The sequence below is a fragment of the Panthera uncia genome (assembly GCF_023721935.1).
Source record: "Panthera uncia isolate 11264 chromosome B3 unlocalized genomic scaffold, Puncia_PCG_1.0 HiC_scaffold_1, whole genome shotgun sequence".
NCBI classification, from domain to species: Eukaryota; Metazoa; Chordata; class Mammalia; order Carnivora; family Felidae; genus Panthera; species Panthera uncia.
The window spans coordinates 75,827,774-75,844,844 of NW_026057582.1; the positions used below are offsets into that span (position 1 = coordinate 75,827,774).

At 37.5% G+C, this 17,071-nt stretch overlaps 1 protein-coding gene across 5 annotated transcripts in view; it reads left to right on the plus strand.

The window, feature by feature from the left end:
• The window catches only part of SLC12A6 (solute carrier family 12 member 6), an 88,594-nt gene that overhangs the window by 39,273 nt on the left and 32,250 nt on the right, over positions 1-17,071 (plus strand). For 3 of the 5 annotated variants that reach the window (XM_049613268.1, XM_049613267.1, XM_049613270.1), the window contains one exon: positions 7,852-7,896. The exons of the other annotated variants lie outside the window; for them this stretch is intronic. In XM_049613268.1, coding sequence (XP_049469225.1) covers positions 7,852-7,896 — 45 coding nt within the window. The remainder of the gene's footprint in view (positions 1-7,851; positions 7,897-17,071) is intronic. 5 annotated transcript variants of the gene reach the window in all.

Genomic DNA, 17,071 nt, shown 5'->3' on the forward strand with positions numbered 1-17,071 from the left:
TTTTAATGTTTATTTGAGAGAAAGTGTGCACATGAGCGAGCACGAGTAAGGGCGGGGGGTGGGGAGAGAATCCCAAGCCAACTTGACACTGTCAGTGCAGAGTCCACCACCAGAGGGCTCAGCCTCGTGAACTGTGAGACCATGACCTGAGTCAAAATCAGGAGATGGATCCTCAACCAACTGAGCCACCCAGGCGCCCCCTGAAATACATTTTTAATTTTCTTAAGTTTTTTTTTTAAGTGTATTTATTTTGAGAGAGAGAGCAAGTGGGTGGGGCAGAGAGAGAGAATCCCAAGCAGACCCTGCACTGTCAGCACAGAGCCCCACACAGGGCTCAAACTCATGAGCCATGAGATCATGATCTGAGCCAAAGTCGGACACTTAACCGACTGAGCCACCCAGGTGCCCCATGAAATACCTTTTTAGACTCAGTATCTAAACTAGTACACAAACCATCCCCCCTGCTGATCTTTTGCATTCTCTTACTCTGCTTTTTTGGTTTGTTTTATAACTCCTCACTCTTGACATATATGTTGCTCTTTGATCATGTAAGCTCTTGATGGCAGGGATTTTGCTACTGCATTTCTAGTAATTAGAATAATGTTTCATATGTAGAAGGTGCTCAAAAAATTGTATTGAGTAAAAGATGAACTGTAGATTTAGAGTAACATGGACATTGTCTCTAAAGACTAACTTAAGAGTTCTTCTGGAAGATAACATCACTCTCTCACCATGGATTTCACCATCTTGAGTACAGCCATTACCATGTCTTCCTAAGATTTCTGCAGTAGACTCCCAGTTACTTCCCCCATTTTTGCTCTTGTTCCTTCCACAATCCATTCTTCAACCAGCAGCCTGCATCTTTTAATTTAACCAGACTTGTCTTGCTGCTATTTAAAACCTTCCCAATGGGGCTCCTGGGTGGCTCAGTCGGTTAAGCATCTGACTTCGGCTCAGGTCATGATCTCGCAGTCCGTGAGTTCGAGCCCCGCATCGGGCTCTGTGCTGACAGCTCAGAGCCTGGAGCCTGTTTCAGATTCTGTGTCTCCCTCTCTCTCTCACCCTCCCCTGCTCATGCTCTGTCTCTCTCTGTCTCAAAAATAAATAAAACGTTAAAAAAAAAAAAAAAAAACAACCCTGTCTTACTAAAAAAAAATAAATAAAATAAATAAAACCTTCCCAATGTTTCACCTCACTTTAGAGTAAAATTTACACTCTTTACCACGGTCTGCGATACTCTGGCATGTATCTGCTACCTAGTTTGAAGACTTTTTTTTTTTTTTAAACCACTTTCTTACTCATTGTGCTTTAGTTACATTAATGTTTTGCAAACATGCCAAGCTTATTCCCATCTTGGGCGTTTGCATGGCTGCTTCTCTGCCCTGGTCAGTCTTCTTCAAGATCCTCACATGTCTGTCTCCTTTACATGTAGATCTCATCGTAAAGGTTAACTCCTCAGAAAGTGAGGCCTCAGGCCATTACTGTCCAGCTGATCCAAAATGGCCTCTCTATTCACTTTTGTTTTATTTATTTATTTTTATTTTAGAGAGAGAATACACAAGCAGGGAAGAAAGAGAGAGAGTGAATGAATGAATCTTAAGGAGGCTCCATGCTCAGCACAGAGCCCAACACAGGGCTCGATTCCATAGCCCTGGGATCATGATCTGAGCCAAAATCAAGAGTTGGATGCTCAACCAACTGAGCCACCCAGGTGGTCCTCTATTTACTTTTTGGCTTTTGATAAATGTTATAAAGAAAATAATCTTGATTATTAATTTTCTTTTGTTCTTTATCTTCTCATGTCTGCATGAGAACAGAAAATTTGTCTTTCTTATTTACTGCTTAATCTTCAGCACATAGAACCATGCCTAGGACTTAATTAGTCATATACTTAAAATCAGTGAATGAAGATTTGTAATGGTCATCTGGGCACTTCATAAAAATGCAGAATCTCAGGTTTTTCCCATAAGATCAAGTTATTAGGGTTACTTATGTGACCCAATTTAGCAAATAACTCCAGATGATTCTTTGGACTGGGCAAATTTGGAGGATACTGCGTTAACAGAACTATTGCTAAGTAAATGAATGAATACATGAGAATGATAATTCAGGGAGTTATCTTTTAACCTTAGTATATTGATATGAATGAGTTGAATGTTTCCCAAAGTGTATACAATAGAAAACTAATTACATAAGATGTTTGATGAAAAATGAGTTTTGGTTTTCTGATGTATTTAAGAATGCCAAATATTCTTCTTTTGGAGATTAGGTAGGCAGTCATTAGCGTATTGAAGCGTCTGAGAAATTAAACATTATAGGAAGCTACTTGACTGTTAGATATATTTGCCAAGTTATTTACCATCCCTGCCCCCAATCATTTTGTCATCAAATCTGTATTAATATACTAAGAAATACACACAGTACAAGAAGTACAGTCCTTGGTTCCCTGCTACCATAGCTTATTCTCTCCATGGCTAGCTGTCGACACAGTTCACTTGCATGACTGATAGTTTGGACAAAACTGTAAGTCCTAGCAGAAATTATCTATTTTGGCAGAACTATATTCTAAATATCTTCTTAAAATTATGTTCTTATTATAATAAAAATTCAGGTAAGGATCTTTTGACTGTTGGATAGACTAGAAACATAAAGAACTAATGATTTATTAACTTTTGTATGCATTACTTTACACTTCCACCTTACAGCTAAATTATTTCACCAAGATTGTTTTATGTTTTTCACCCATCTATTTATTTAAGCCCAGTTAATCACATGTAAATTTTTGTATGTCACTCTGGTCTCATTGCAGTAAGTTCAAAATGTATATAAGGAGGATATGCTTCTTCAGATTTTACCTTATTTCAACTTGTTTTCATTCTTGGGTTCCCCACCACAATAAGTAACCATATAGACAGGCAGAATCTAAGTGTGAAATGTTAGAGTAAGTGTTCCGTTTTTAATCAGCTTTGCCTAATCCTGAGTCAAAATAGTTTTTCTTGATGCTAAGAAACTTTGGTTTTTTGAAAGTTGGAGTCCAGAAAATTAAAGAATGTGTTAAGACTGGTGCTTTCAGATATTTTGTATCCTGAAATAGGTTTTTGAAGTGTGTCTAGATAATATAGACAGTAGCATAATAAGCTAATTGTCCTCATGTGTATTCACTTGGTCATGCCCACTTCTTTTTCTAAAATAATTAGGCCTAACAGTTCCCATTATTGATTGTGTTTTTTAATGAAATTACTAATTCTATCTTTGGTAAAGACTAAAGCCTAGACTGAGTTTTAGATGCAAGATACAAGCTAGCTTTTATTTGCTTCAAATTCTCTACCAAGAATGGTAGATGAAGTGATTAAAGGCTATTGCTATGGGCAAACCAAGGGAGATAATTAGGCTCTTCAGAAAAACTATTTACAGAGGCAGTTTTGCAAGTGAGTACCACCCACAATCATTTTTCTCTCTATTCTTTAAGGCATATGGTAAGAACCTAAATAAAATCTCCACTCTTTACCATTTACCCAGGATAAAATATATTGAGCAAGTGCCCATTTGTAAAACTACTATATCATTACTGTTACAAGGAAATACTTTGAGGTCATTTTTCTGATTGCATTTACTTGTGAAAAGGTACATGTTTCTATTTCAACTGCCATTTTGACTGGTAGAGTATCATAGGCTTTTGAGTATAATGTGGTGTATAACCTTTTGAGTTATAACCTATGAATAGCTTAGTTTATGAAGGCCATCAAATGTAAAAATAGTTACATTATTGGCAAGTTGTTTCTATTGTAGGAAGTAATTCAGTTTTAAAATAAATGTCATTTTGAGTAACGTATAGGACAACTCCCAGTCTTCGGCAAACTTAGGTGTGCCCTCACCAGACGTAGGCAGGAAAAATATCAAATGGGAGAGTTCAGACATAAGACAATAGAAAGATGCCTAGACATATCTCAGAGCAGTGTTACCAGATTGATTACACAATTTGGATTACACACTCAGAAACACCCCTCAACTTAAACCCATTTACTAGTTCTGATTTTTACATGCATGGCTAGTTTCATTCTAGTAGGTTCATGAACCTGTTTACTCGTAGATTTGCCCTTGTTTCAAGTTTTACATGTATCAGTGAAGTATTTGCAGGTTCTTGGAGGTTAGTCTTCAAATTACCAAGTAAGTATCAAGTAAAGGTTGCCCTGCATTCCTTCAATTATAAAAAATTAAAAACAAAAATCTAAGTTGAATAAAGATCTAAACAAAACACTCATTTCTATTCATCTCAAATACAAGAGGGTGTTCAAAGGAAGAGTCCTGGCTTCACTAGAAAGCGTACATACGGCATGTGTGCACAGCTCAGAAGGCAAGGAAGTAGATAGTGGTAGAAGGAGGTAATGTTTAAGAAGAAAATCATTTGTTTCCCCCATCTAAAATCATACCTATTCTGCCTGAGTTATCTGAGTTGTTCTTCTATTCATAGATTCCCTGGCAATTTCAAATTACTTGTTTTAGGCTATTATGCTTCATTTTCGGACAAAAAAAGTTAGAATTACAGAGTATCAAGAAGCATGAACATAAGTTCCCAAAAGATCAAGACTGTCTCTGTGACCTTTCTCTTTTGGCAATAGTGTGCCATGTCTTTGGCCACTTACTAACCAACCACTCATCTTCTCGACTATAAGTATTAAGAGGTTCTCACCTTTGCTCCATCCTGGCATACAAAAAGGCATTCCCATTAATGACAGCATCTGGGAATCAGAATCTTTTTTTTTTTTTTAAATACTCTTTTGGGGCGCCTGTGTGGCTCAGTCGGTTGGGCGTCCAACTTCAGCTCAGGTCATGATCTCACAGTTCGTGAGTTCGAGCCCCACATCAGGCTGTGTGCTGACAGCTGAGAACCTGGAGCATGCTTTGGATTCTGTATCTCCCTCTCTGACCCTCCCCAGCTCACACTGTCTTTTTCTCTGTGGAAAATAAATAAATACTGAAAAAAATAATTAAATAAATAAATAGTTTTTGGTGATTTTGTTTTTTTATTTATTTTTTAATGTGTGTTTTTAGGGGGGAGAGAGAGAGAGAGAGGGAGGGAGAGAGAGAGAGAGAAAGAAAGAGAAAGCAGGGGACGGGCAGAGAGAGAGAGAGGGAGACAGAGGATCCAAGGCGGGCCCCAGGCTCTGAGCTGTCAGCACAGAGCCCCCTGCAGGGCTTGAACCCATAAACCATGAGATCATCACCTGAGTTGAAGTCAGAGGCTTAACTGACTGAGCCAACCCAGGCACCCCTGGGAATCAGAATCTTGAGAAGGGTTGTTGGTATGGTTTTAAGGAGAAAAATAAATGATGCTGTTAGCTCCTCTCCAACTTTTCCTTTGGAATCACTAGAATAGATCTAGATGATGACCATAGTTCTTCTGGTTCTAAAATTTTGTGATTCTTTCTCTGTTCTTCTTTCTTTGCTACCTATACACCTGCTTCTCTGTATTGACAGGGCCTAATTTATCAGTTATATGTGTGTGTGTTATGTGTGCATGTATGAGAGAGGGAGAAACAGGATCAATCTAATACACTAATGTACTATAGAACTGTTATTCCTGCTTTGTCTTATGTGCAAACCCATATTGTTTATGTATATGGGAAATAAGATGAGTTTAAATTTAAAAACTTGGCAACCCACTTGATGGTATGTTGGGGAAAATATCTGAGAATATCTCTTTTTCAAAACCAAATTAAGGAAGAAAATCTAAAAATATATTTTAAAATGTTCATATAGCATTTGAAACTTCAGTTGTATCAATCAGGTTTCTTTCCTCCTCGATCAGAGTATGTGCTGTTCATCAGACCAGAATTTGTTAAGGATTCTGAGTGATTCTTTCTGTCTGGGATGCTTAAAGTGTTATATTTAATTATATGTAAAAAACATTTATGAGCACCATTGAAAATATTATTTGAATTTTGTTTAAAACAGTAATTCTAAATCTTTTTTGTATCTGGGACCTTTTTGGCAGTCTGAAGTCTACACATTCCTTTTCAGAGTAACCTTTTTTAATGTGTAAAGGATTATACACACATATAAATATATAGGTATAGCATTAAAAAGAACCCTGTTAGGGACCCCTGGGTGGTTCAGTTGGTTGAGCATCTGCCTCTTGATTTCGTCTCAGGTCGTGATATCACAGTTCAGGAGTTTGAGCCCCGCATCGGGCTCTGCACTGACAGTGTGGAGCCTGCTTGGGATTCTTTCTACCCCCCTCTCTCCCTGCCCTTCCCCCATTCACACATACATTCTCTCCCTTTCTCAAGAATAGATTTTTTTTTTTCAACTTTTTTTTTTTTTTTTAATTTATTTTTGGGACAGAGAGAGACATAGCATGAACGGGGGAGGGGCAGAAAGAGAGGGAGACACAGAATCGGAAACAGGCTCCAGGCTCCGAGTCATCAGCCCAGAGCCTGACGCGGGGCTCGAACTCACGGACCGTGAGATCGTGACCTGGCTGAAGTCGGACGCTTAACCGACTGCGCCACCCAGGCGCCCCAAGAATAGATTTTTTTTTAAAGAACCCTATTATATTCAAATACAATTATCAAAATATTAAATTCATGATCTAATATAAGTGCTTTTTTATCAATGCATCGAAAAAGATCTAGAAGCCATTTAATAACTACCATAATTTCAAAGTAGTATTGCACCTAAATCATATTATGAGATACATGCAACAATTATAATGTGATATGAAAATATCAGATATTTATTGTTAACAAAAATCACAGGTACTTTTATGTAGTTTGTTGCTGACATCATACTTGGAGAAAGTACTAACTTTCCCCCCATAATTCACAGACACCCTTCACCTAAAATTATTTCTGTTTCCCAGACACAGGGAAGCCAGATATAATCCTCATATCTCAAGACACTTAATCTTTGAGGAAACTGGAGCTCAAAGTCTTCCATATTTAGCCCTTAATGCTTTTCAAGCCTTTAAAATAAGCAAGTGGTTAGTTGTTAAATGGTGATTGTCAATATCTCTTGCATTAGGAACTTGGCTTATTGCCACTAGTTCTATTATAGATTACTGAAGAAACATATTTCTAAAAGCTTGTTTAGTTATTTTATCATGAAGTCGAATCAGGACATATCTAGTAATGAGTGCTTTACTTATGTCTTGACTTTGAGCAACTATGGCCATTATGTTCCTTTGTCATTAAAGAGAAAATGTAGCCCATGTCGTAAGCCCCGAATCATCCTTCTACTTTACGGAACTATTTTTGCTTGGTCAAATTTGTGTGATTGTTTTGTTAGTTTACTTTTTTCTGGTTATTTCTTTTTAAATGGAATTATACAATATTTGTCCTTCTGCTTTTAGCTCATTTCCCTTAGCATATTTTCAAGGTTTGTCCATGTTGTAGCATGTATCCGAATTTCGTTTCCTCTTTATGGCTGAATAATATCCCATTGTGTGATATACCACATTTTTGTTTATCCATTTATCTGTTGAAGGACACTGGGTTGTTTCCACTTTGACTAATGTAAACAATGCTCCTATACACGTTGTCATATAAATATCCGTTTGAGTCCCTGTTTTAAGTTCTTTTGAGTATATGCCTAAGAGTGGAATTGCTGGGTCTCATGGTAATTCTGTTAGTTAACTTTTCAAAGAAGCTGTGTGATTATTTTTTAAAATAGTTTATTCTGTTTTTATTATCCATTCATTAATGTATTTTGATCACTAAAAAACTTTTGGTTTTTGGTTTTTGGGGTTTTTTTTTGCTTATTTCCTTGGTTGACTTTTGTTGCTGATTTTTAAGAAATTATTTGTTTTGGTCATTCATTTTTTTCTTTTCTTTTCAATTGTTTGTTTTTCAGACCCGAGTCAGAACTCCATCACAGGGGAACACAGCCAGCTGTTAGGTATAGTATTACTATGGGATTGACTTTCTCTACAGTCACCCTTTTCCTGCTTATACTAACAGACATTACTCCCACTTCTAATTCTATTTTCTATCCCCTCTTCTGCTTTTCACTTCTCAACATTTTTTCCTGGTATTTCTGGTCCTAACTTGACAAGTTTTAGGAAACTACTTGTACAATTGATTGTTGAGCCTCAATGTAGTCACATATAAAAGTAATTTACATGGTTCTGTGTTAAAAAAAAAAAAAAATCTGTAGGGGCACCTGGGTGGCTCAGTCAGTTAAGCGTCTGACTTCGTCTCAGGTCATGATCTCACAGTTTGTGAGTTCAAGCCCCACATCAGGCTCTGTGCTGACAGATCAGAGCCTGGAGCCTACTTCGGATTCTGTGTCTCCCTCTCTCTCTACCCTCCTCCACTCACACTCTGTCTCTTTCTCTCAAAAACAAACAAACATTAAAAACAAAAATTTTTTTTTAATCTGTAAAAATTAGATCTTTTTTCCAAGATAATTTTGTCAAGAAGATAACTATAATATTCTATAAGCTTGGGCTTTGCAGCTACTTTGCCCTTTTTGTTATTTTTCTTGGTCTTTAATCACCCTCATTTTAATTACTGAAAGTACTTCATAAACAGCATGACCTTAAGCTGTAGAAGTTGATGCTCCAGTTCTTTATCTATTAAATAAGTTTTGGAAATAAATTTATTTCTTCTAGTTATCACATATTTAAATTTCAGTAAGCTTGTAATTTAATAGGTATTTCACAGCATCACAAGACTGATAAAAAATTAAAATAAAGAAAGGAATCATACTCTGGTGAGGATTCAGACAATAAAGAGTATATGTACAGAAAGTAGAGTCCTCTAAATTATCTCTTCTCCTCACACCTTACCTCTATCCCCTGAGGTACTTATTCTTGGAAATTCTCTAGAAATTTTTAATTACACATTTTCTTACCATCTATGACTATCTTTTTTCCTTTTTTCTCCATGGAGTTATACTCTACAGACTATGACTTCCTTTCTTTGACTTAACATTTTACCTTGTGACATTTCAGTACATAAAGATTTGCCTTATTCCTCTGTTTTAAAATAGTATTCCATTGTATTCCTGTACTTTAATTTTACACAGCCAGTTCCCTATTCTGGACCATTTATTCCCAGGTGTTTTACTGTTAAAAATTATGTTACAGTGAACATCTTGTACATATACTCTTGTAATCTCATTGCCAGTATATTTGAAAGAAAAATTCCTAACAGTAGAATTCTTTGATCAAAAGGAATACCTGGGGGCGCCTGGGTGGCTCAGTCGGTTAAGCAGCCGACTTCGGCTCAGGTCATGATCTCGCGGTCCGTGAGTTCGAGCCCCGCGTCAGGCTCTGTGCTGATAGCTCAGAGCCTGGAGCCTGTTTCAGATTCTGTGTCTCCCTCTCTCTGACCCTCCCCCGTTCATGCTTTGTCTCTCTCTGTCTCAAAAATAAATAAATGTTAAAAAAAAAATTTAAAAAACAAAACAAAACAAAAAAAAAAACAAAAGGAATACCTGTCTTCAAAAGGATACATCAACTTAGACTTCTACCAATTAGGAGTGTGGAAGCATACTTGGGCTCCCTATCATAAAAAGTAGATAACCAATCTTAAAAAAAATTTTTTTCTCTAGATGAAGATGGCATGTCTAGTTTTTATTTGTACTTCTTTAATTATGAATGAGGTTAAGTGCTTTTTAAATACACTGACAGCCATTTTGTATATGTGTGTGTCTTTTGATTTGAGGCTTACTTTTTGTTGTTAGAATTTTTGTTTGTTTTTTGTTTTGTTTTTGTTGAAGTATAATTAACATACAGTGTTACATTAATTTCAGGCATATACCGTATTGATTGGACAATGCTATACATTGCTCAGTACTTGCCACCATAAGTGTAGTCACCATCTGTCACCATACAACGTTATTACAGTATTATTGACTATATTTCCTATGCTATACTACTGATATCCATGACTTACTTGTTTTATAACTGGAAGTTTGTATCAGCCTCTTTTTTTTTTCCTATTGAATTTAGAGGCACCTGGGTGGCTCAGTCAGTTAAGTGTCCAACTTCAGGTCAGGCCATGATCTCACGGTTCGTGAATTCAAGCCTTCTGTCGGGCTGTCTGCTTTTAGCACAGAATCCATTTTGGATTCTCTGTCCCCTTTTCTCTCTGCCCCGCCTCCTGCCTCGCATTTGCATTCTTTCTCAAAATAAATAAATCTTTTTAAATGTCAAAAGAATTTTAAATCTTTTTTAAATTTGCATATAGTTGATATGCAATGTTACATTAGTTTCAGCTGTACAACATAGTGATTCTGCTTCTCTATACTTCATGCTATTAATCCCCTTTATCTCACCCATCCCCCCACCCACCTCCTCTGTGTCAACATTTGTTCTTTGTTTTTAAAGGTCTTTTGTTTGTTTGTTTTCTTTTTATATACAACTTGTAAGTGAAATCATGTGGTATTTGTTTTTCTTTGCCTGATTTTACTTAGCCTTAGCCTAACGTCCTGTAGGTCCACCCATGTTGTTGCACATGGCAAGATCTCATTCTTTTTTATGGCTGACTATTCCATTATATATGTATAGCACATCCTCATCCATTCACTTATCATTAGAAACTTGGGTTGCTTCTGTAGTTTGGCTGTTATAAATAATGTTGCATTAGGGGCACCTGGGTGGCTCAGTCAGTTAAGCGTCTGACTTCAGCTCAGGTCATGATCTCACAGTTCGTGAGTTCGAGCCCCACGTCGGACTCTGTGCTGACAGCTCCAAGCCTGGAGCCTACTTCAGATTCTGTGTCTCCCTCTCTCTCTGCCCCTCCCCTTCTCATGCTCTGTCTCTCTCTGTCTCAAAAATAAATAAAAACATTAAAAAATTTTTATAAATAATGTTGCAGTAAACACGGGTGAGTATATCTTTTCAAATTCATTTTCCTTGGGTAAATACCCAGTAATAGAATTGTTTGATCATATGGTAATGCTATTTTTAATATATTGAGGAACCTCTGTACTGTTTTACTCAGTGGTTGCTCCAATTTACATTCCCACTAACAGTGCATGAGGTTTGATTTGAGGCTTATTTTGATTTTTACATTGCTGAACTTTTAGCTCTTTGAATAGTGCAGAGCAGCTATGTAAAATATAAGCTATCAAAAAGTTGACAGTAAGGAAAGTACTTGACTTGTTTGCTCATTACAGGTTCAGAGTATTGAAGAAACTGGGATACTCCTTTTCTGATCTTTCTCTGTTAAGAACCTAAGTTTCTGGTGATAATTCTCATTTGTTTGAGAGAGTTTATGTGCAGGAAGAGTAACTGACACCCTAAGCACTCCATAAATATTTTTTAGGTAAATGGTTTGACATAAACATATAGCTAGAAATCTGATCACAAGGGTCCTAGCCTTGTGATATTGGGGCTGTCACTATTCTCTTTTTTTTTAGACTTTTATATTGGATAGTTTATTTAGACTGTTCAAAATTATTCTTCTCTGTACAAAAATTTCATATTTGGATCGGGAATGGTTAAGATTTCATTGAAATATTTAGGCAGACCATGAAAAGTAAATTTTCCCCCTAAACTATTAAAAGAATTCTGTCTCTGATACGTGCTGACAGGTAGAGGAGTTTGAGGGTAGTTTATCTTCTGGACAGGAATATGTATGTAATAGAGGTAGGGAAGGACTTAGCTAATGAAGTGGGCAGTCAGGGGAGTTGGTATCATTCCAGTGTAAGCTGGATTTTGTTTCCAATGAAGCACTTTAAGTAAAAGATAGTAAACAAATTGTGGGCAAAAAGAAATAGTATATGATTGTGAAAAAGACTTCTCTTAGTGTTATTAGCTGAAAACCCTAATATCTGCTAAGAGACTACTACAGACATTACTCTCGTTTGGCAACCTACATTTGCATTCACTTTTAAACAAACCTGGGAATGTGTCCAGAGTCTTTTCGCTAGATTCTCAGGTGAGTTCATCCTGCTACCCTGGGTTCTCCCTCCGAGGTTCATTAGGTAAGATTATGTTCTTCCTTCTCATGCTTTTAATAACTACATCTTGTGTGCCCCATCCTGAGTTAGCTTCTTTGTTTTCTTTTTTTCCTTTCCTTTCCTTTCCTTTCCTTTCCTTTCCTTTCCTTTCCTTTCCTTTCCTTTCCTTTCCTTTTTGTAAGCTCTACACCTAATGTGCGGCTTGAACTTATGACTCTGAGATCAGGAGTCACATGCTCTACTGATTGAGCCAGCCAGGTGCCCCTTTGAGTATCTTTGTTTAAGCTACAGCCTCAAAATCCCTCAAAGCCTGGTTTATTTTAAAAAAAGAAGAAGTTGGGATGCCTGAGTGGCTCAGTCGGTTAAGCAGCTGACTTCGGCTTGGGTCACGATCTCACAGTGTGTGGGTTCGAGCCCTGCGTCGGGCTCTGTGCTGACAGCCAGAGCCTGGAGCCTGCTTCAGATTCTGTGTCTCCCTCTCTCTCTGACCCTCCCCTACTCACACTCTGTGTGTGTGTGTGTCTCTCTCTCTCTCTCAAAAATAAATAAATATTTTAAAAAAATTTTTAAAGAAGTTTGCAGAAGACGGAAAGGTGATTTTTTTGGGTTATATTTTCTAACCATCTTATAGTTCCTCAGAGAGGGCATTGGTAGTTTGAATTAAAATCTTGCCAGCTCTCTATAAAAATCTTGGTTAGGGACACCTGGAGGGCTCAGTGGAGCATGTAACTCTTGATCTCAGGGTTGTCAGTTTGAGCTCCACCATATATGTAGAAATTACTTAAAAACTTAAAAAAAATAATCTTGCTTAGGATAATTAGGCCTAGTACGTTAAAAACTACTTCAATTGCTTTGCCTGCTGAGTGGAATTTATAATAGTATCTTTCATACCTTTTAAGTTTCTTCCTGTCAGTAGGGGGCAGTTATTTTAATGTATCTATTGTTGGCACTGACTCATCAGATCTCTTACAAAACATAGGGTTAGGCTGAGGAGATGGATGGAAGAGTAAAACTGCTGTTGTGAGAAATAATTAAGCTGTAATGAATTTTGCTGTGTATATGTGTGTGTAATTTTTAATTTAAAACATTTTAGTAAGCAAGTAAGCAAATGAGCAGTGGGCCCTGGCATTTTTACAGCAATTTTTACCAAACACCCAAGGAACAGTAATTCCTCTTCTACAGTTTCTCCCAAGGAATAGAAAAACAAGTAAATACTCCCCAACTCAGTTTGAGGATTGCATAACTTTGATACCAAAACTTAACAATGCCAGTGTGAGACAAGTATGGGCCAGTTTTACTTATGAATACAGATACAGATGTCCTAAATGAAATATTTGCAATCTAAATCAAGCAATATATTTTTCTAAGTTACTCCTGACCAGACTGGGTTTCTGCTAGAAATACATTGTTGGTTTACCATTAAAGATCAATTTTTAAAAAAAAAATTTTTTTTTAACGTTTATTCATTTTTTGAGACAGAGAGAGACAGAGCATGAATGGGGGAAGGTCAGAGAGAGAGGGAGACACAGAATCCGAAACAGGCTCCAGGCTCTGAGCTGTCAGCACAGAGCCCGACACGGGGCTCGAACTCACAGACCATGAGATCATGACCTGAGCCGAAGTCAGACACCCAACCGACTGAGCCACCCAGGCACCCCAAAGATCAATTTATATAATTCAGTGTATTAACAAAAAGAGATTAAAGGATTAATCATCTTAACTGATGCAGAAAAAGAATTTCATTTGAAATATATCCAATATTTAAATTCATGAGTTCATACTGAGACTTTAAAAAGCTAATTAGTCACCATTGGAGTATTCTGGTGAACCAAGTTGGTTAATAAAGGGAAAGAATGAAGTATTTGCCTTGCTTTTAACTATATTAATGGGTAACCAAACAGTATATTAGAGGGAATATCTCTTTATAAAAGTATTTCAGCTAGTAAGTTAAGGAAGAATATCACCATTTTGTAAGCCCTCATAAGTTAAAGGATCTAGGCATTAATCACCAACAGTTGCTAGTATCTCAGAAAGAAAACCTCCTGACAGAAGATCAAAATACCACTGTGAAGGAGTTTTCCTACCTCTTCCTTAAAAATACTGGATGTGGTTAAGCCTCTAGACCTAATTAGCAATTTATAGGAACTACAAAAACAGAACAACATTTAAACAACATCGTATGGATGTCATCATCAAAATCAGATACCCTACTGAACACAGGACATGGTTTCTTCAACAATAGTGAAGAAAAAGAGAGTAGACGCTTGACTTAGGAGATACAGCAGTCAGTCATACTGCATGCCTTTTATTTGGCTACTGATTGAAGCAAACTATAAAATCAAAAACATAATTTGTAACATTTGAGACAACCTTTCATGTTCACACAGTGCATAGTTCAGACCCAAGCCTGTGCCAGAGGAAATTAAGTACATTTACTGCTCTTGTTCTGCCTAGCTCAGACCAGCAAACATCATTTGACGAGATCAGGAGACTAAGGGAGGAATGTGAGATTTATTTATCTTAGCCCCCAATTGTAGTATAGTGACAAATTATAAAAGCAGCAATATGGAGGTAATTGCACCACAAGAATAAAGTTTTTATAAAGAGCAAGACATTTGATATACCATTTTATGTTTACCAAAAAAAGTATGCCATAAAAAATGGAAATCTGAAATTTGTAGTAGAATCAATGGCACTTATCAGTTTCTGTTTGACTTGTGCAGTGAAACACCAGTAAGTTCTCAGTAATGTTAGCATTATCTGGATAGTAAAATGGGGAAAAACAAAACATAGTGATCTGTTGGGCTGTTTAATTGATAGTGTCAGTAGGTATCCTTCAAAGGAATCCTCTTAGGATTCTGGATAATCATAAAACAGCCCTAGGACATGCATTTGGTTCTTAGTTCCTGCAGAGTAAAACTTACTTGTTATTCAGAAACTCTAGAATTTCCATTCCATTTGGGATTTCCTGAGGTTACAGTAATGACCCAGACTTCTGAAGGCTGTACTTTTGAAACCGCATGATTTCCCACCAAGAAACTGAGGTTGAGAATTGATCCATGCCTTTCAGTTAACCACTCCTGATGAGAACTTTGTTCCTTGCCTGGAAGGCCTTGATCTTTCATGATTGACCAGGATCTCTACGGGACCCTCCCACTCCTACCACCACCACAGGTAGACCCTAATAAGATATAATCTTGGAGGCATCATTGGTCTTGTAAATGTAGGCAATGTTTCCAGGGATATTTCTTCCATCTCGAAATAAACAAGCAAATGGAAGTTGGACCAGAAACATCCACGACCAGAGTGTCTAAAAGTTAAGGTGGTTGCACCTGAAACTTGAGAATACAGAGGCCCTGAAAGAGGTGCCATGGCTGCAGCAAGGGGAGCCAGAGCTTTTAGGATGTGGCTTGGACCAGTAGGCAGCAGGATGGGGCAGGATTGTTCTGAAGCCAGATTTTTATAGTAACAGTATCGTGAGACTCTTGAACCAGCAGGAAAGTAGGATGTTGGATCTGGGATTCCTAGTCACATAACCCTTAAGAGGGATAAAGTGGTTCTGAGTCTGGGATACAAAACTATCAAATGTTTTCATCAGTAAAAGGTGCAGTTAGATGAGCATATTACCCAGAAATGAAAGACTGTTTAGAGAGGAGAACAAATGGAACTTGTAGGAAAAAAAAAAAAAAAAAAGTTATTGATACAAAAAATAAAATTAACGGGTTATAAACAGGTAAAAGGGGTTTGTGAACAGAACAAAAGGAAAATTACACCTAGACATATCTTTAATGATGCTGCAGAACACCTAAGAAAAGATCTTGAGATCCACCAGAGGTACAGATCCTCCCCGGAATAGCAGAATGACCGAATTCTCCATAGCGAAACATATAGCAAATGATGTCTTAAAGTGTTTGCAAAGCTTTTATTATCCTAGAATTGTGCTTGGCAAGATACTCAGTAATAATTAGGACAAAATACAGGCAACTGTTGCTAAATAAAAGCCAAGAACGTTTCTCACCGCAAGACTTGCTCCAAGCTAGTGGTTTACAGCTGAGGACAATTTTGTCCCCCAGGGGACATTTGGAAATGTTTGAAGACTTTCATGATTGTCACTGCGGGAGATGCTACTGGCCTCTAGTGACTAGCAGCTAGGGATGCTCTTAAACGTCCTATGATGTAACTGTATGATGTACTACAACAAATACTTATGTGGCCTTGAAATTTCATGGTGCTGAGTTTGAGAAACTCTAAAGGAATTGTAAAGAAGGGACCTCAAGTAAAAGGGAAATGATCCCAGAAGAACAGTGACCTTGACCTTGACCCAAGTCACTGTTTGTCTCTGAAATATTTTTAGTGTCTTACTGTGTAGTAAAATTAACTACTAGAAATATTGGACAGAACAGTAATATTATGTGAATCAGAGGACAGTTGAAACTGAAGTGTTCATGGGGCGCCTGGGTGGCGCAGTCGGTTGAGTGTCCGACTTCAGCCAGGTCACGATCTCGCGGTCCGTGAGTTCGAGCCCCGTGTCGGGCTCTGGGCTGATGGCTCGGAGCCTGGAGCCTGTTTCCGATTCTGTGTCTCCCTCTCTCTCTGCCCCTCCCCCGTTCATGCTCTGTCTCTCTCTGTCCCAAAAATAAATTTAAAAAAAAAAATGTTGAAAAACTGAAGTGTTCAAGTGTGTTGTTTGTGAGGATGACAGATTATTGATTAAACTCACTTAACAGTTTAAGTAACATGTGGTAAGATTTCAAAAGTAATTACTGAAAAAAATAGAATGTGGAAACTCCAAAAGAGGAAAGAGAACAAATGGAATAAGGGAAAAACAAACCAAAAAAAATCCAGGGAGAGGGGCATCTGGGTGGCTCAGTCGGTTAAGCGTCTGATTTTGGCTCAGGTCATGATCTCACAGTTCATGAGTTCGAGCCCTGAGTAGGGCTCTGCGCTGACAGTTCACAGCCTGGAGCCCGCTTTGCATTCTGTTTCTGTCTCTCCCTCTGCCCCTCCTCAGCTTGTGCAGGCACGCGCTCTTGCTCTCTCTCTCTCTCTAAAACATAAATAAATGAACATTAAAAGAGAGAGAAATCCCAGAGAGAGAAAATGAGAATGAATCATAAAAAAAGACCAAATAGAAATTTTAAAATCCTATCTTTCCAGTCGC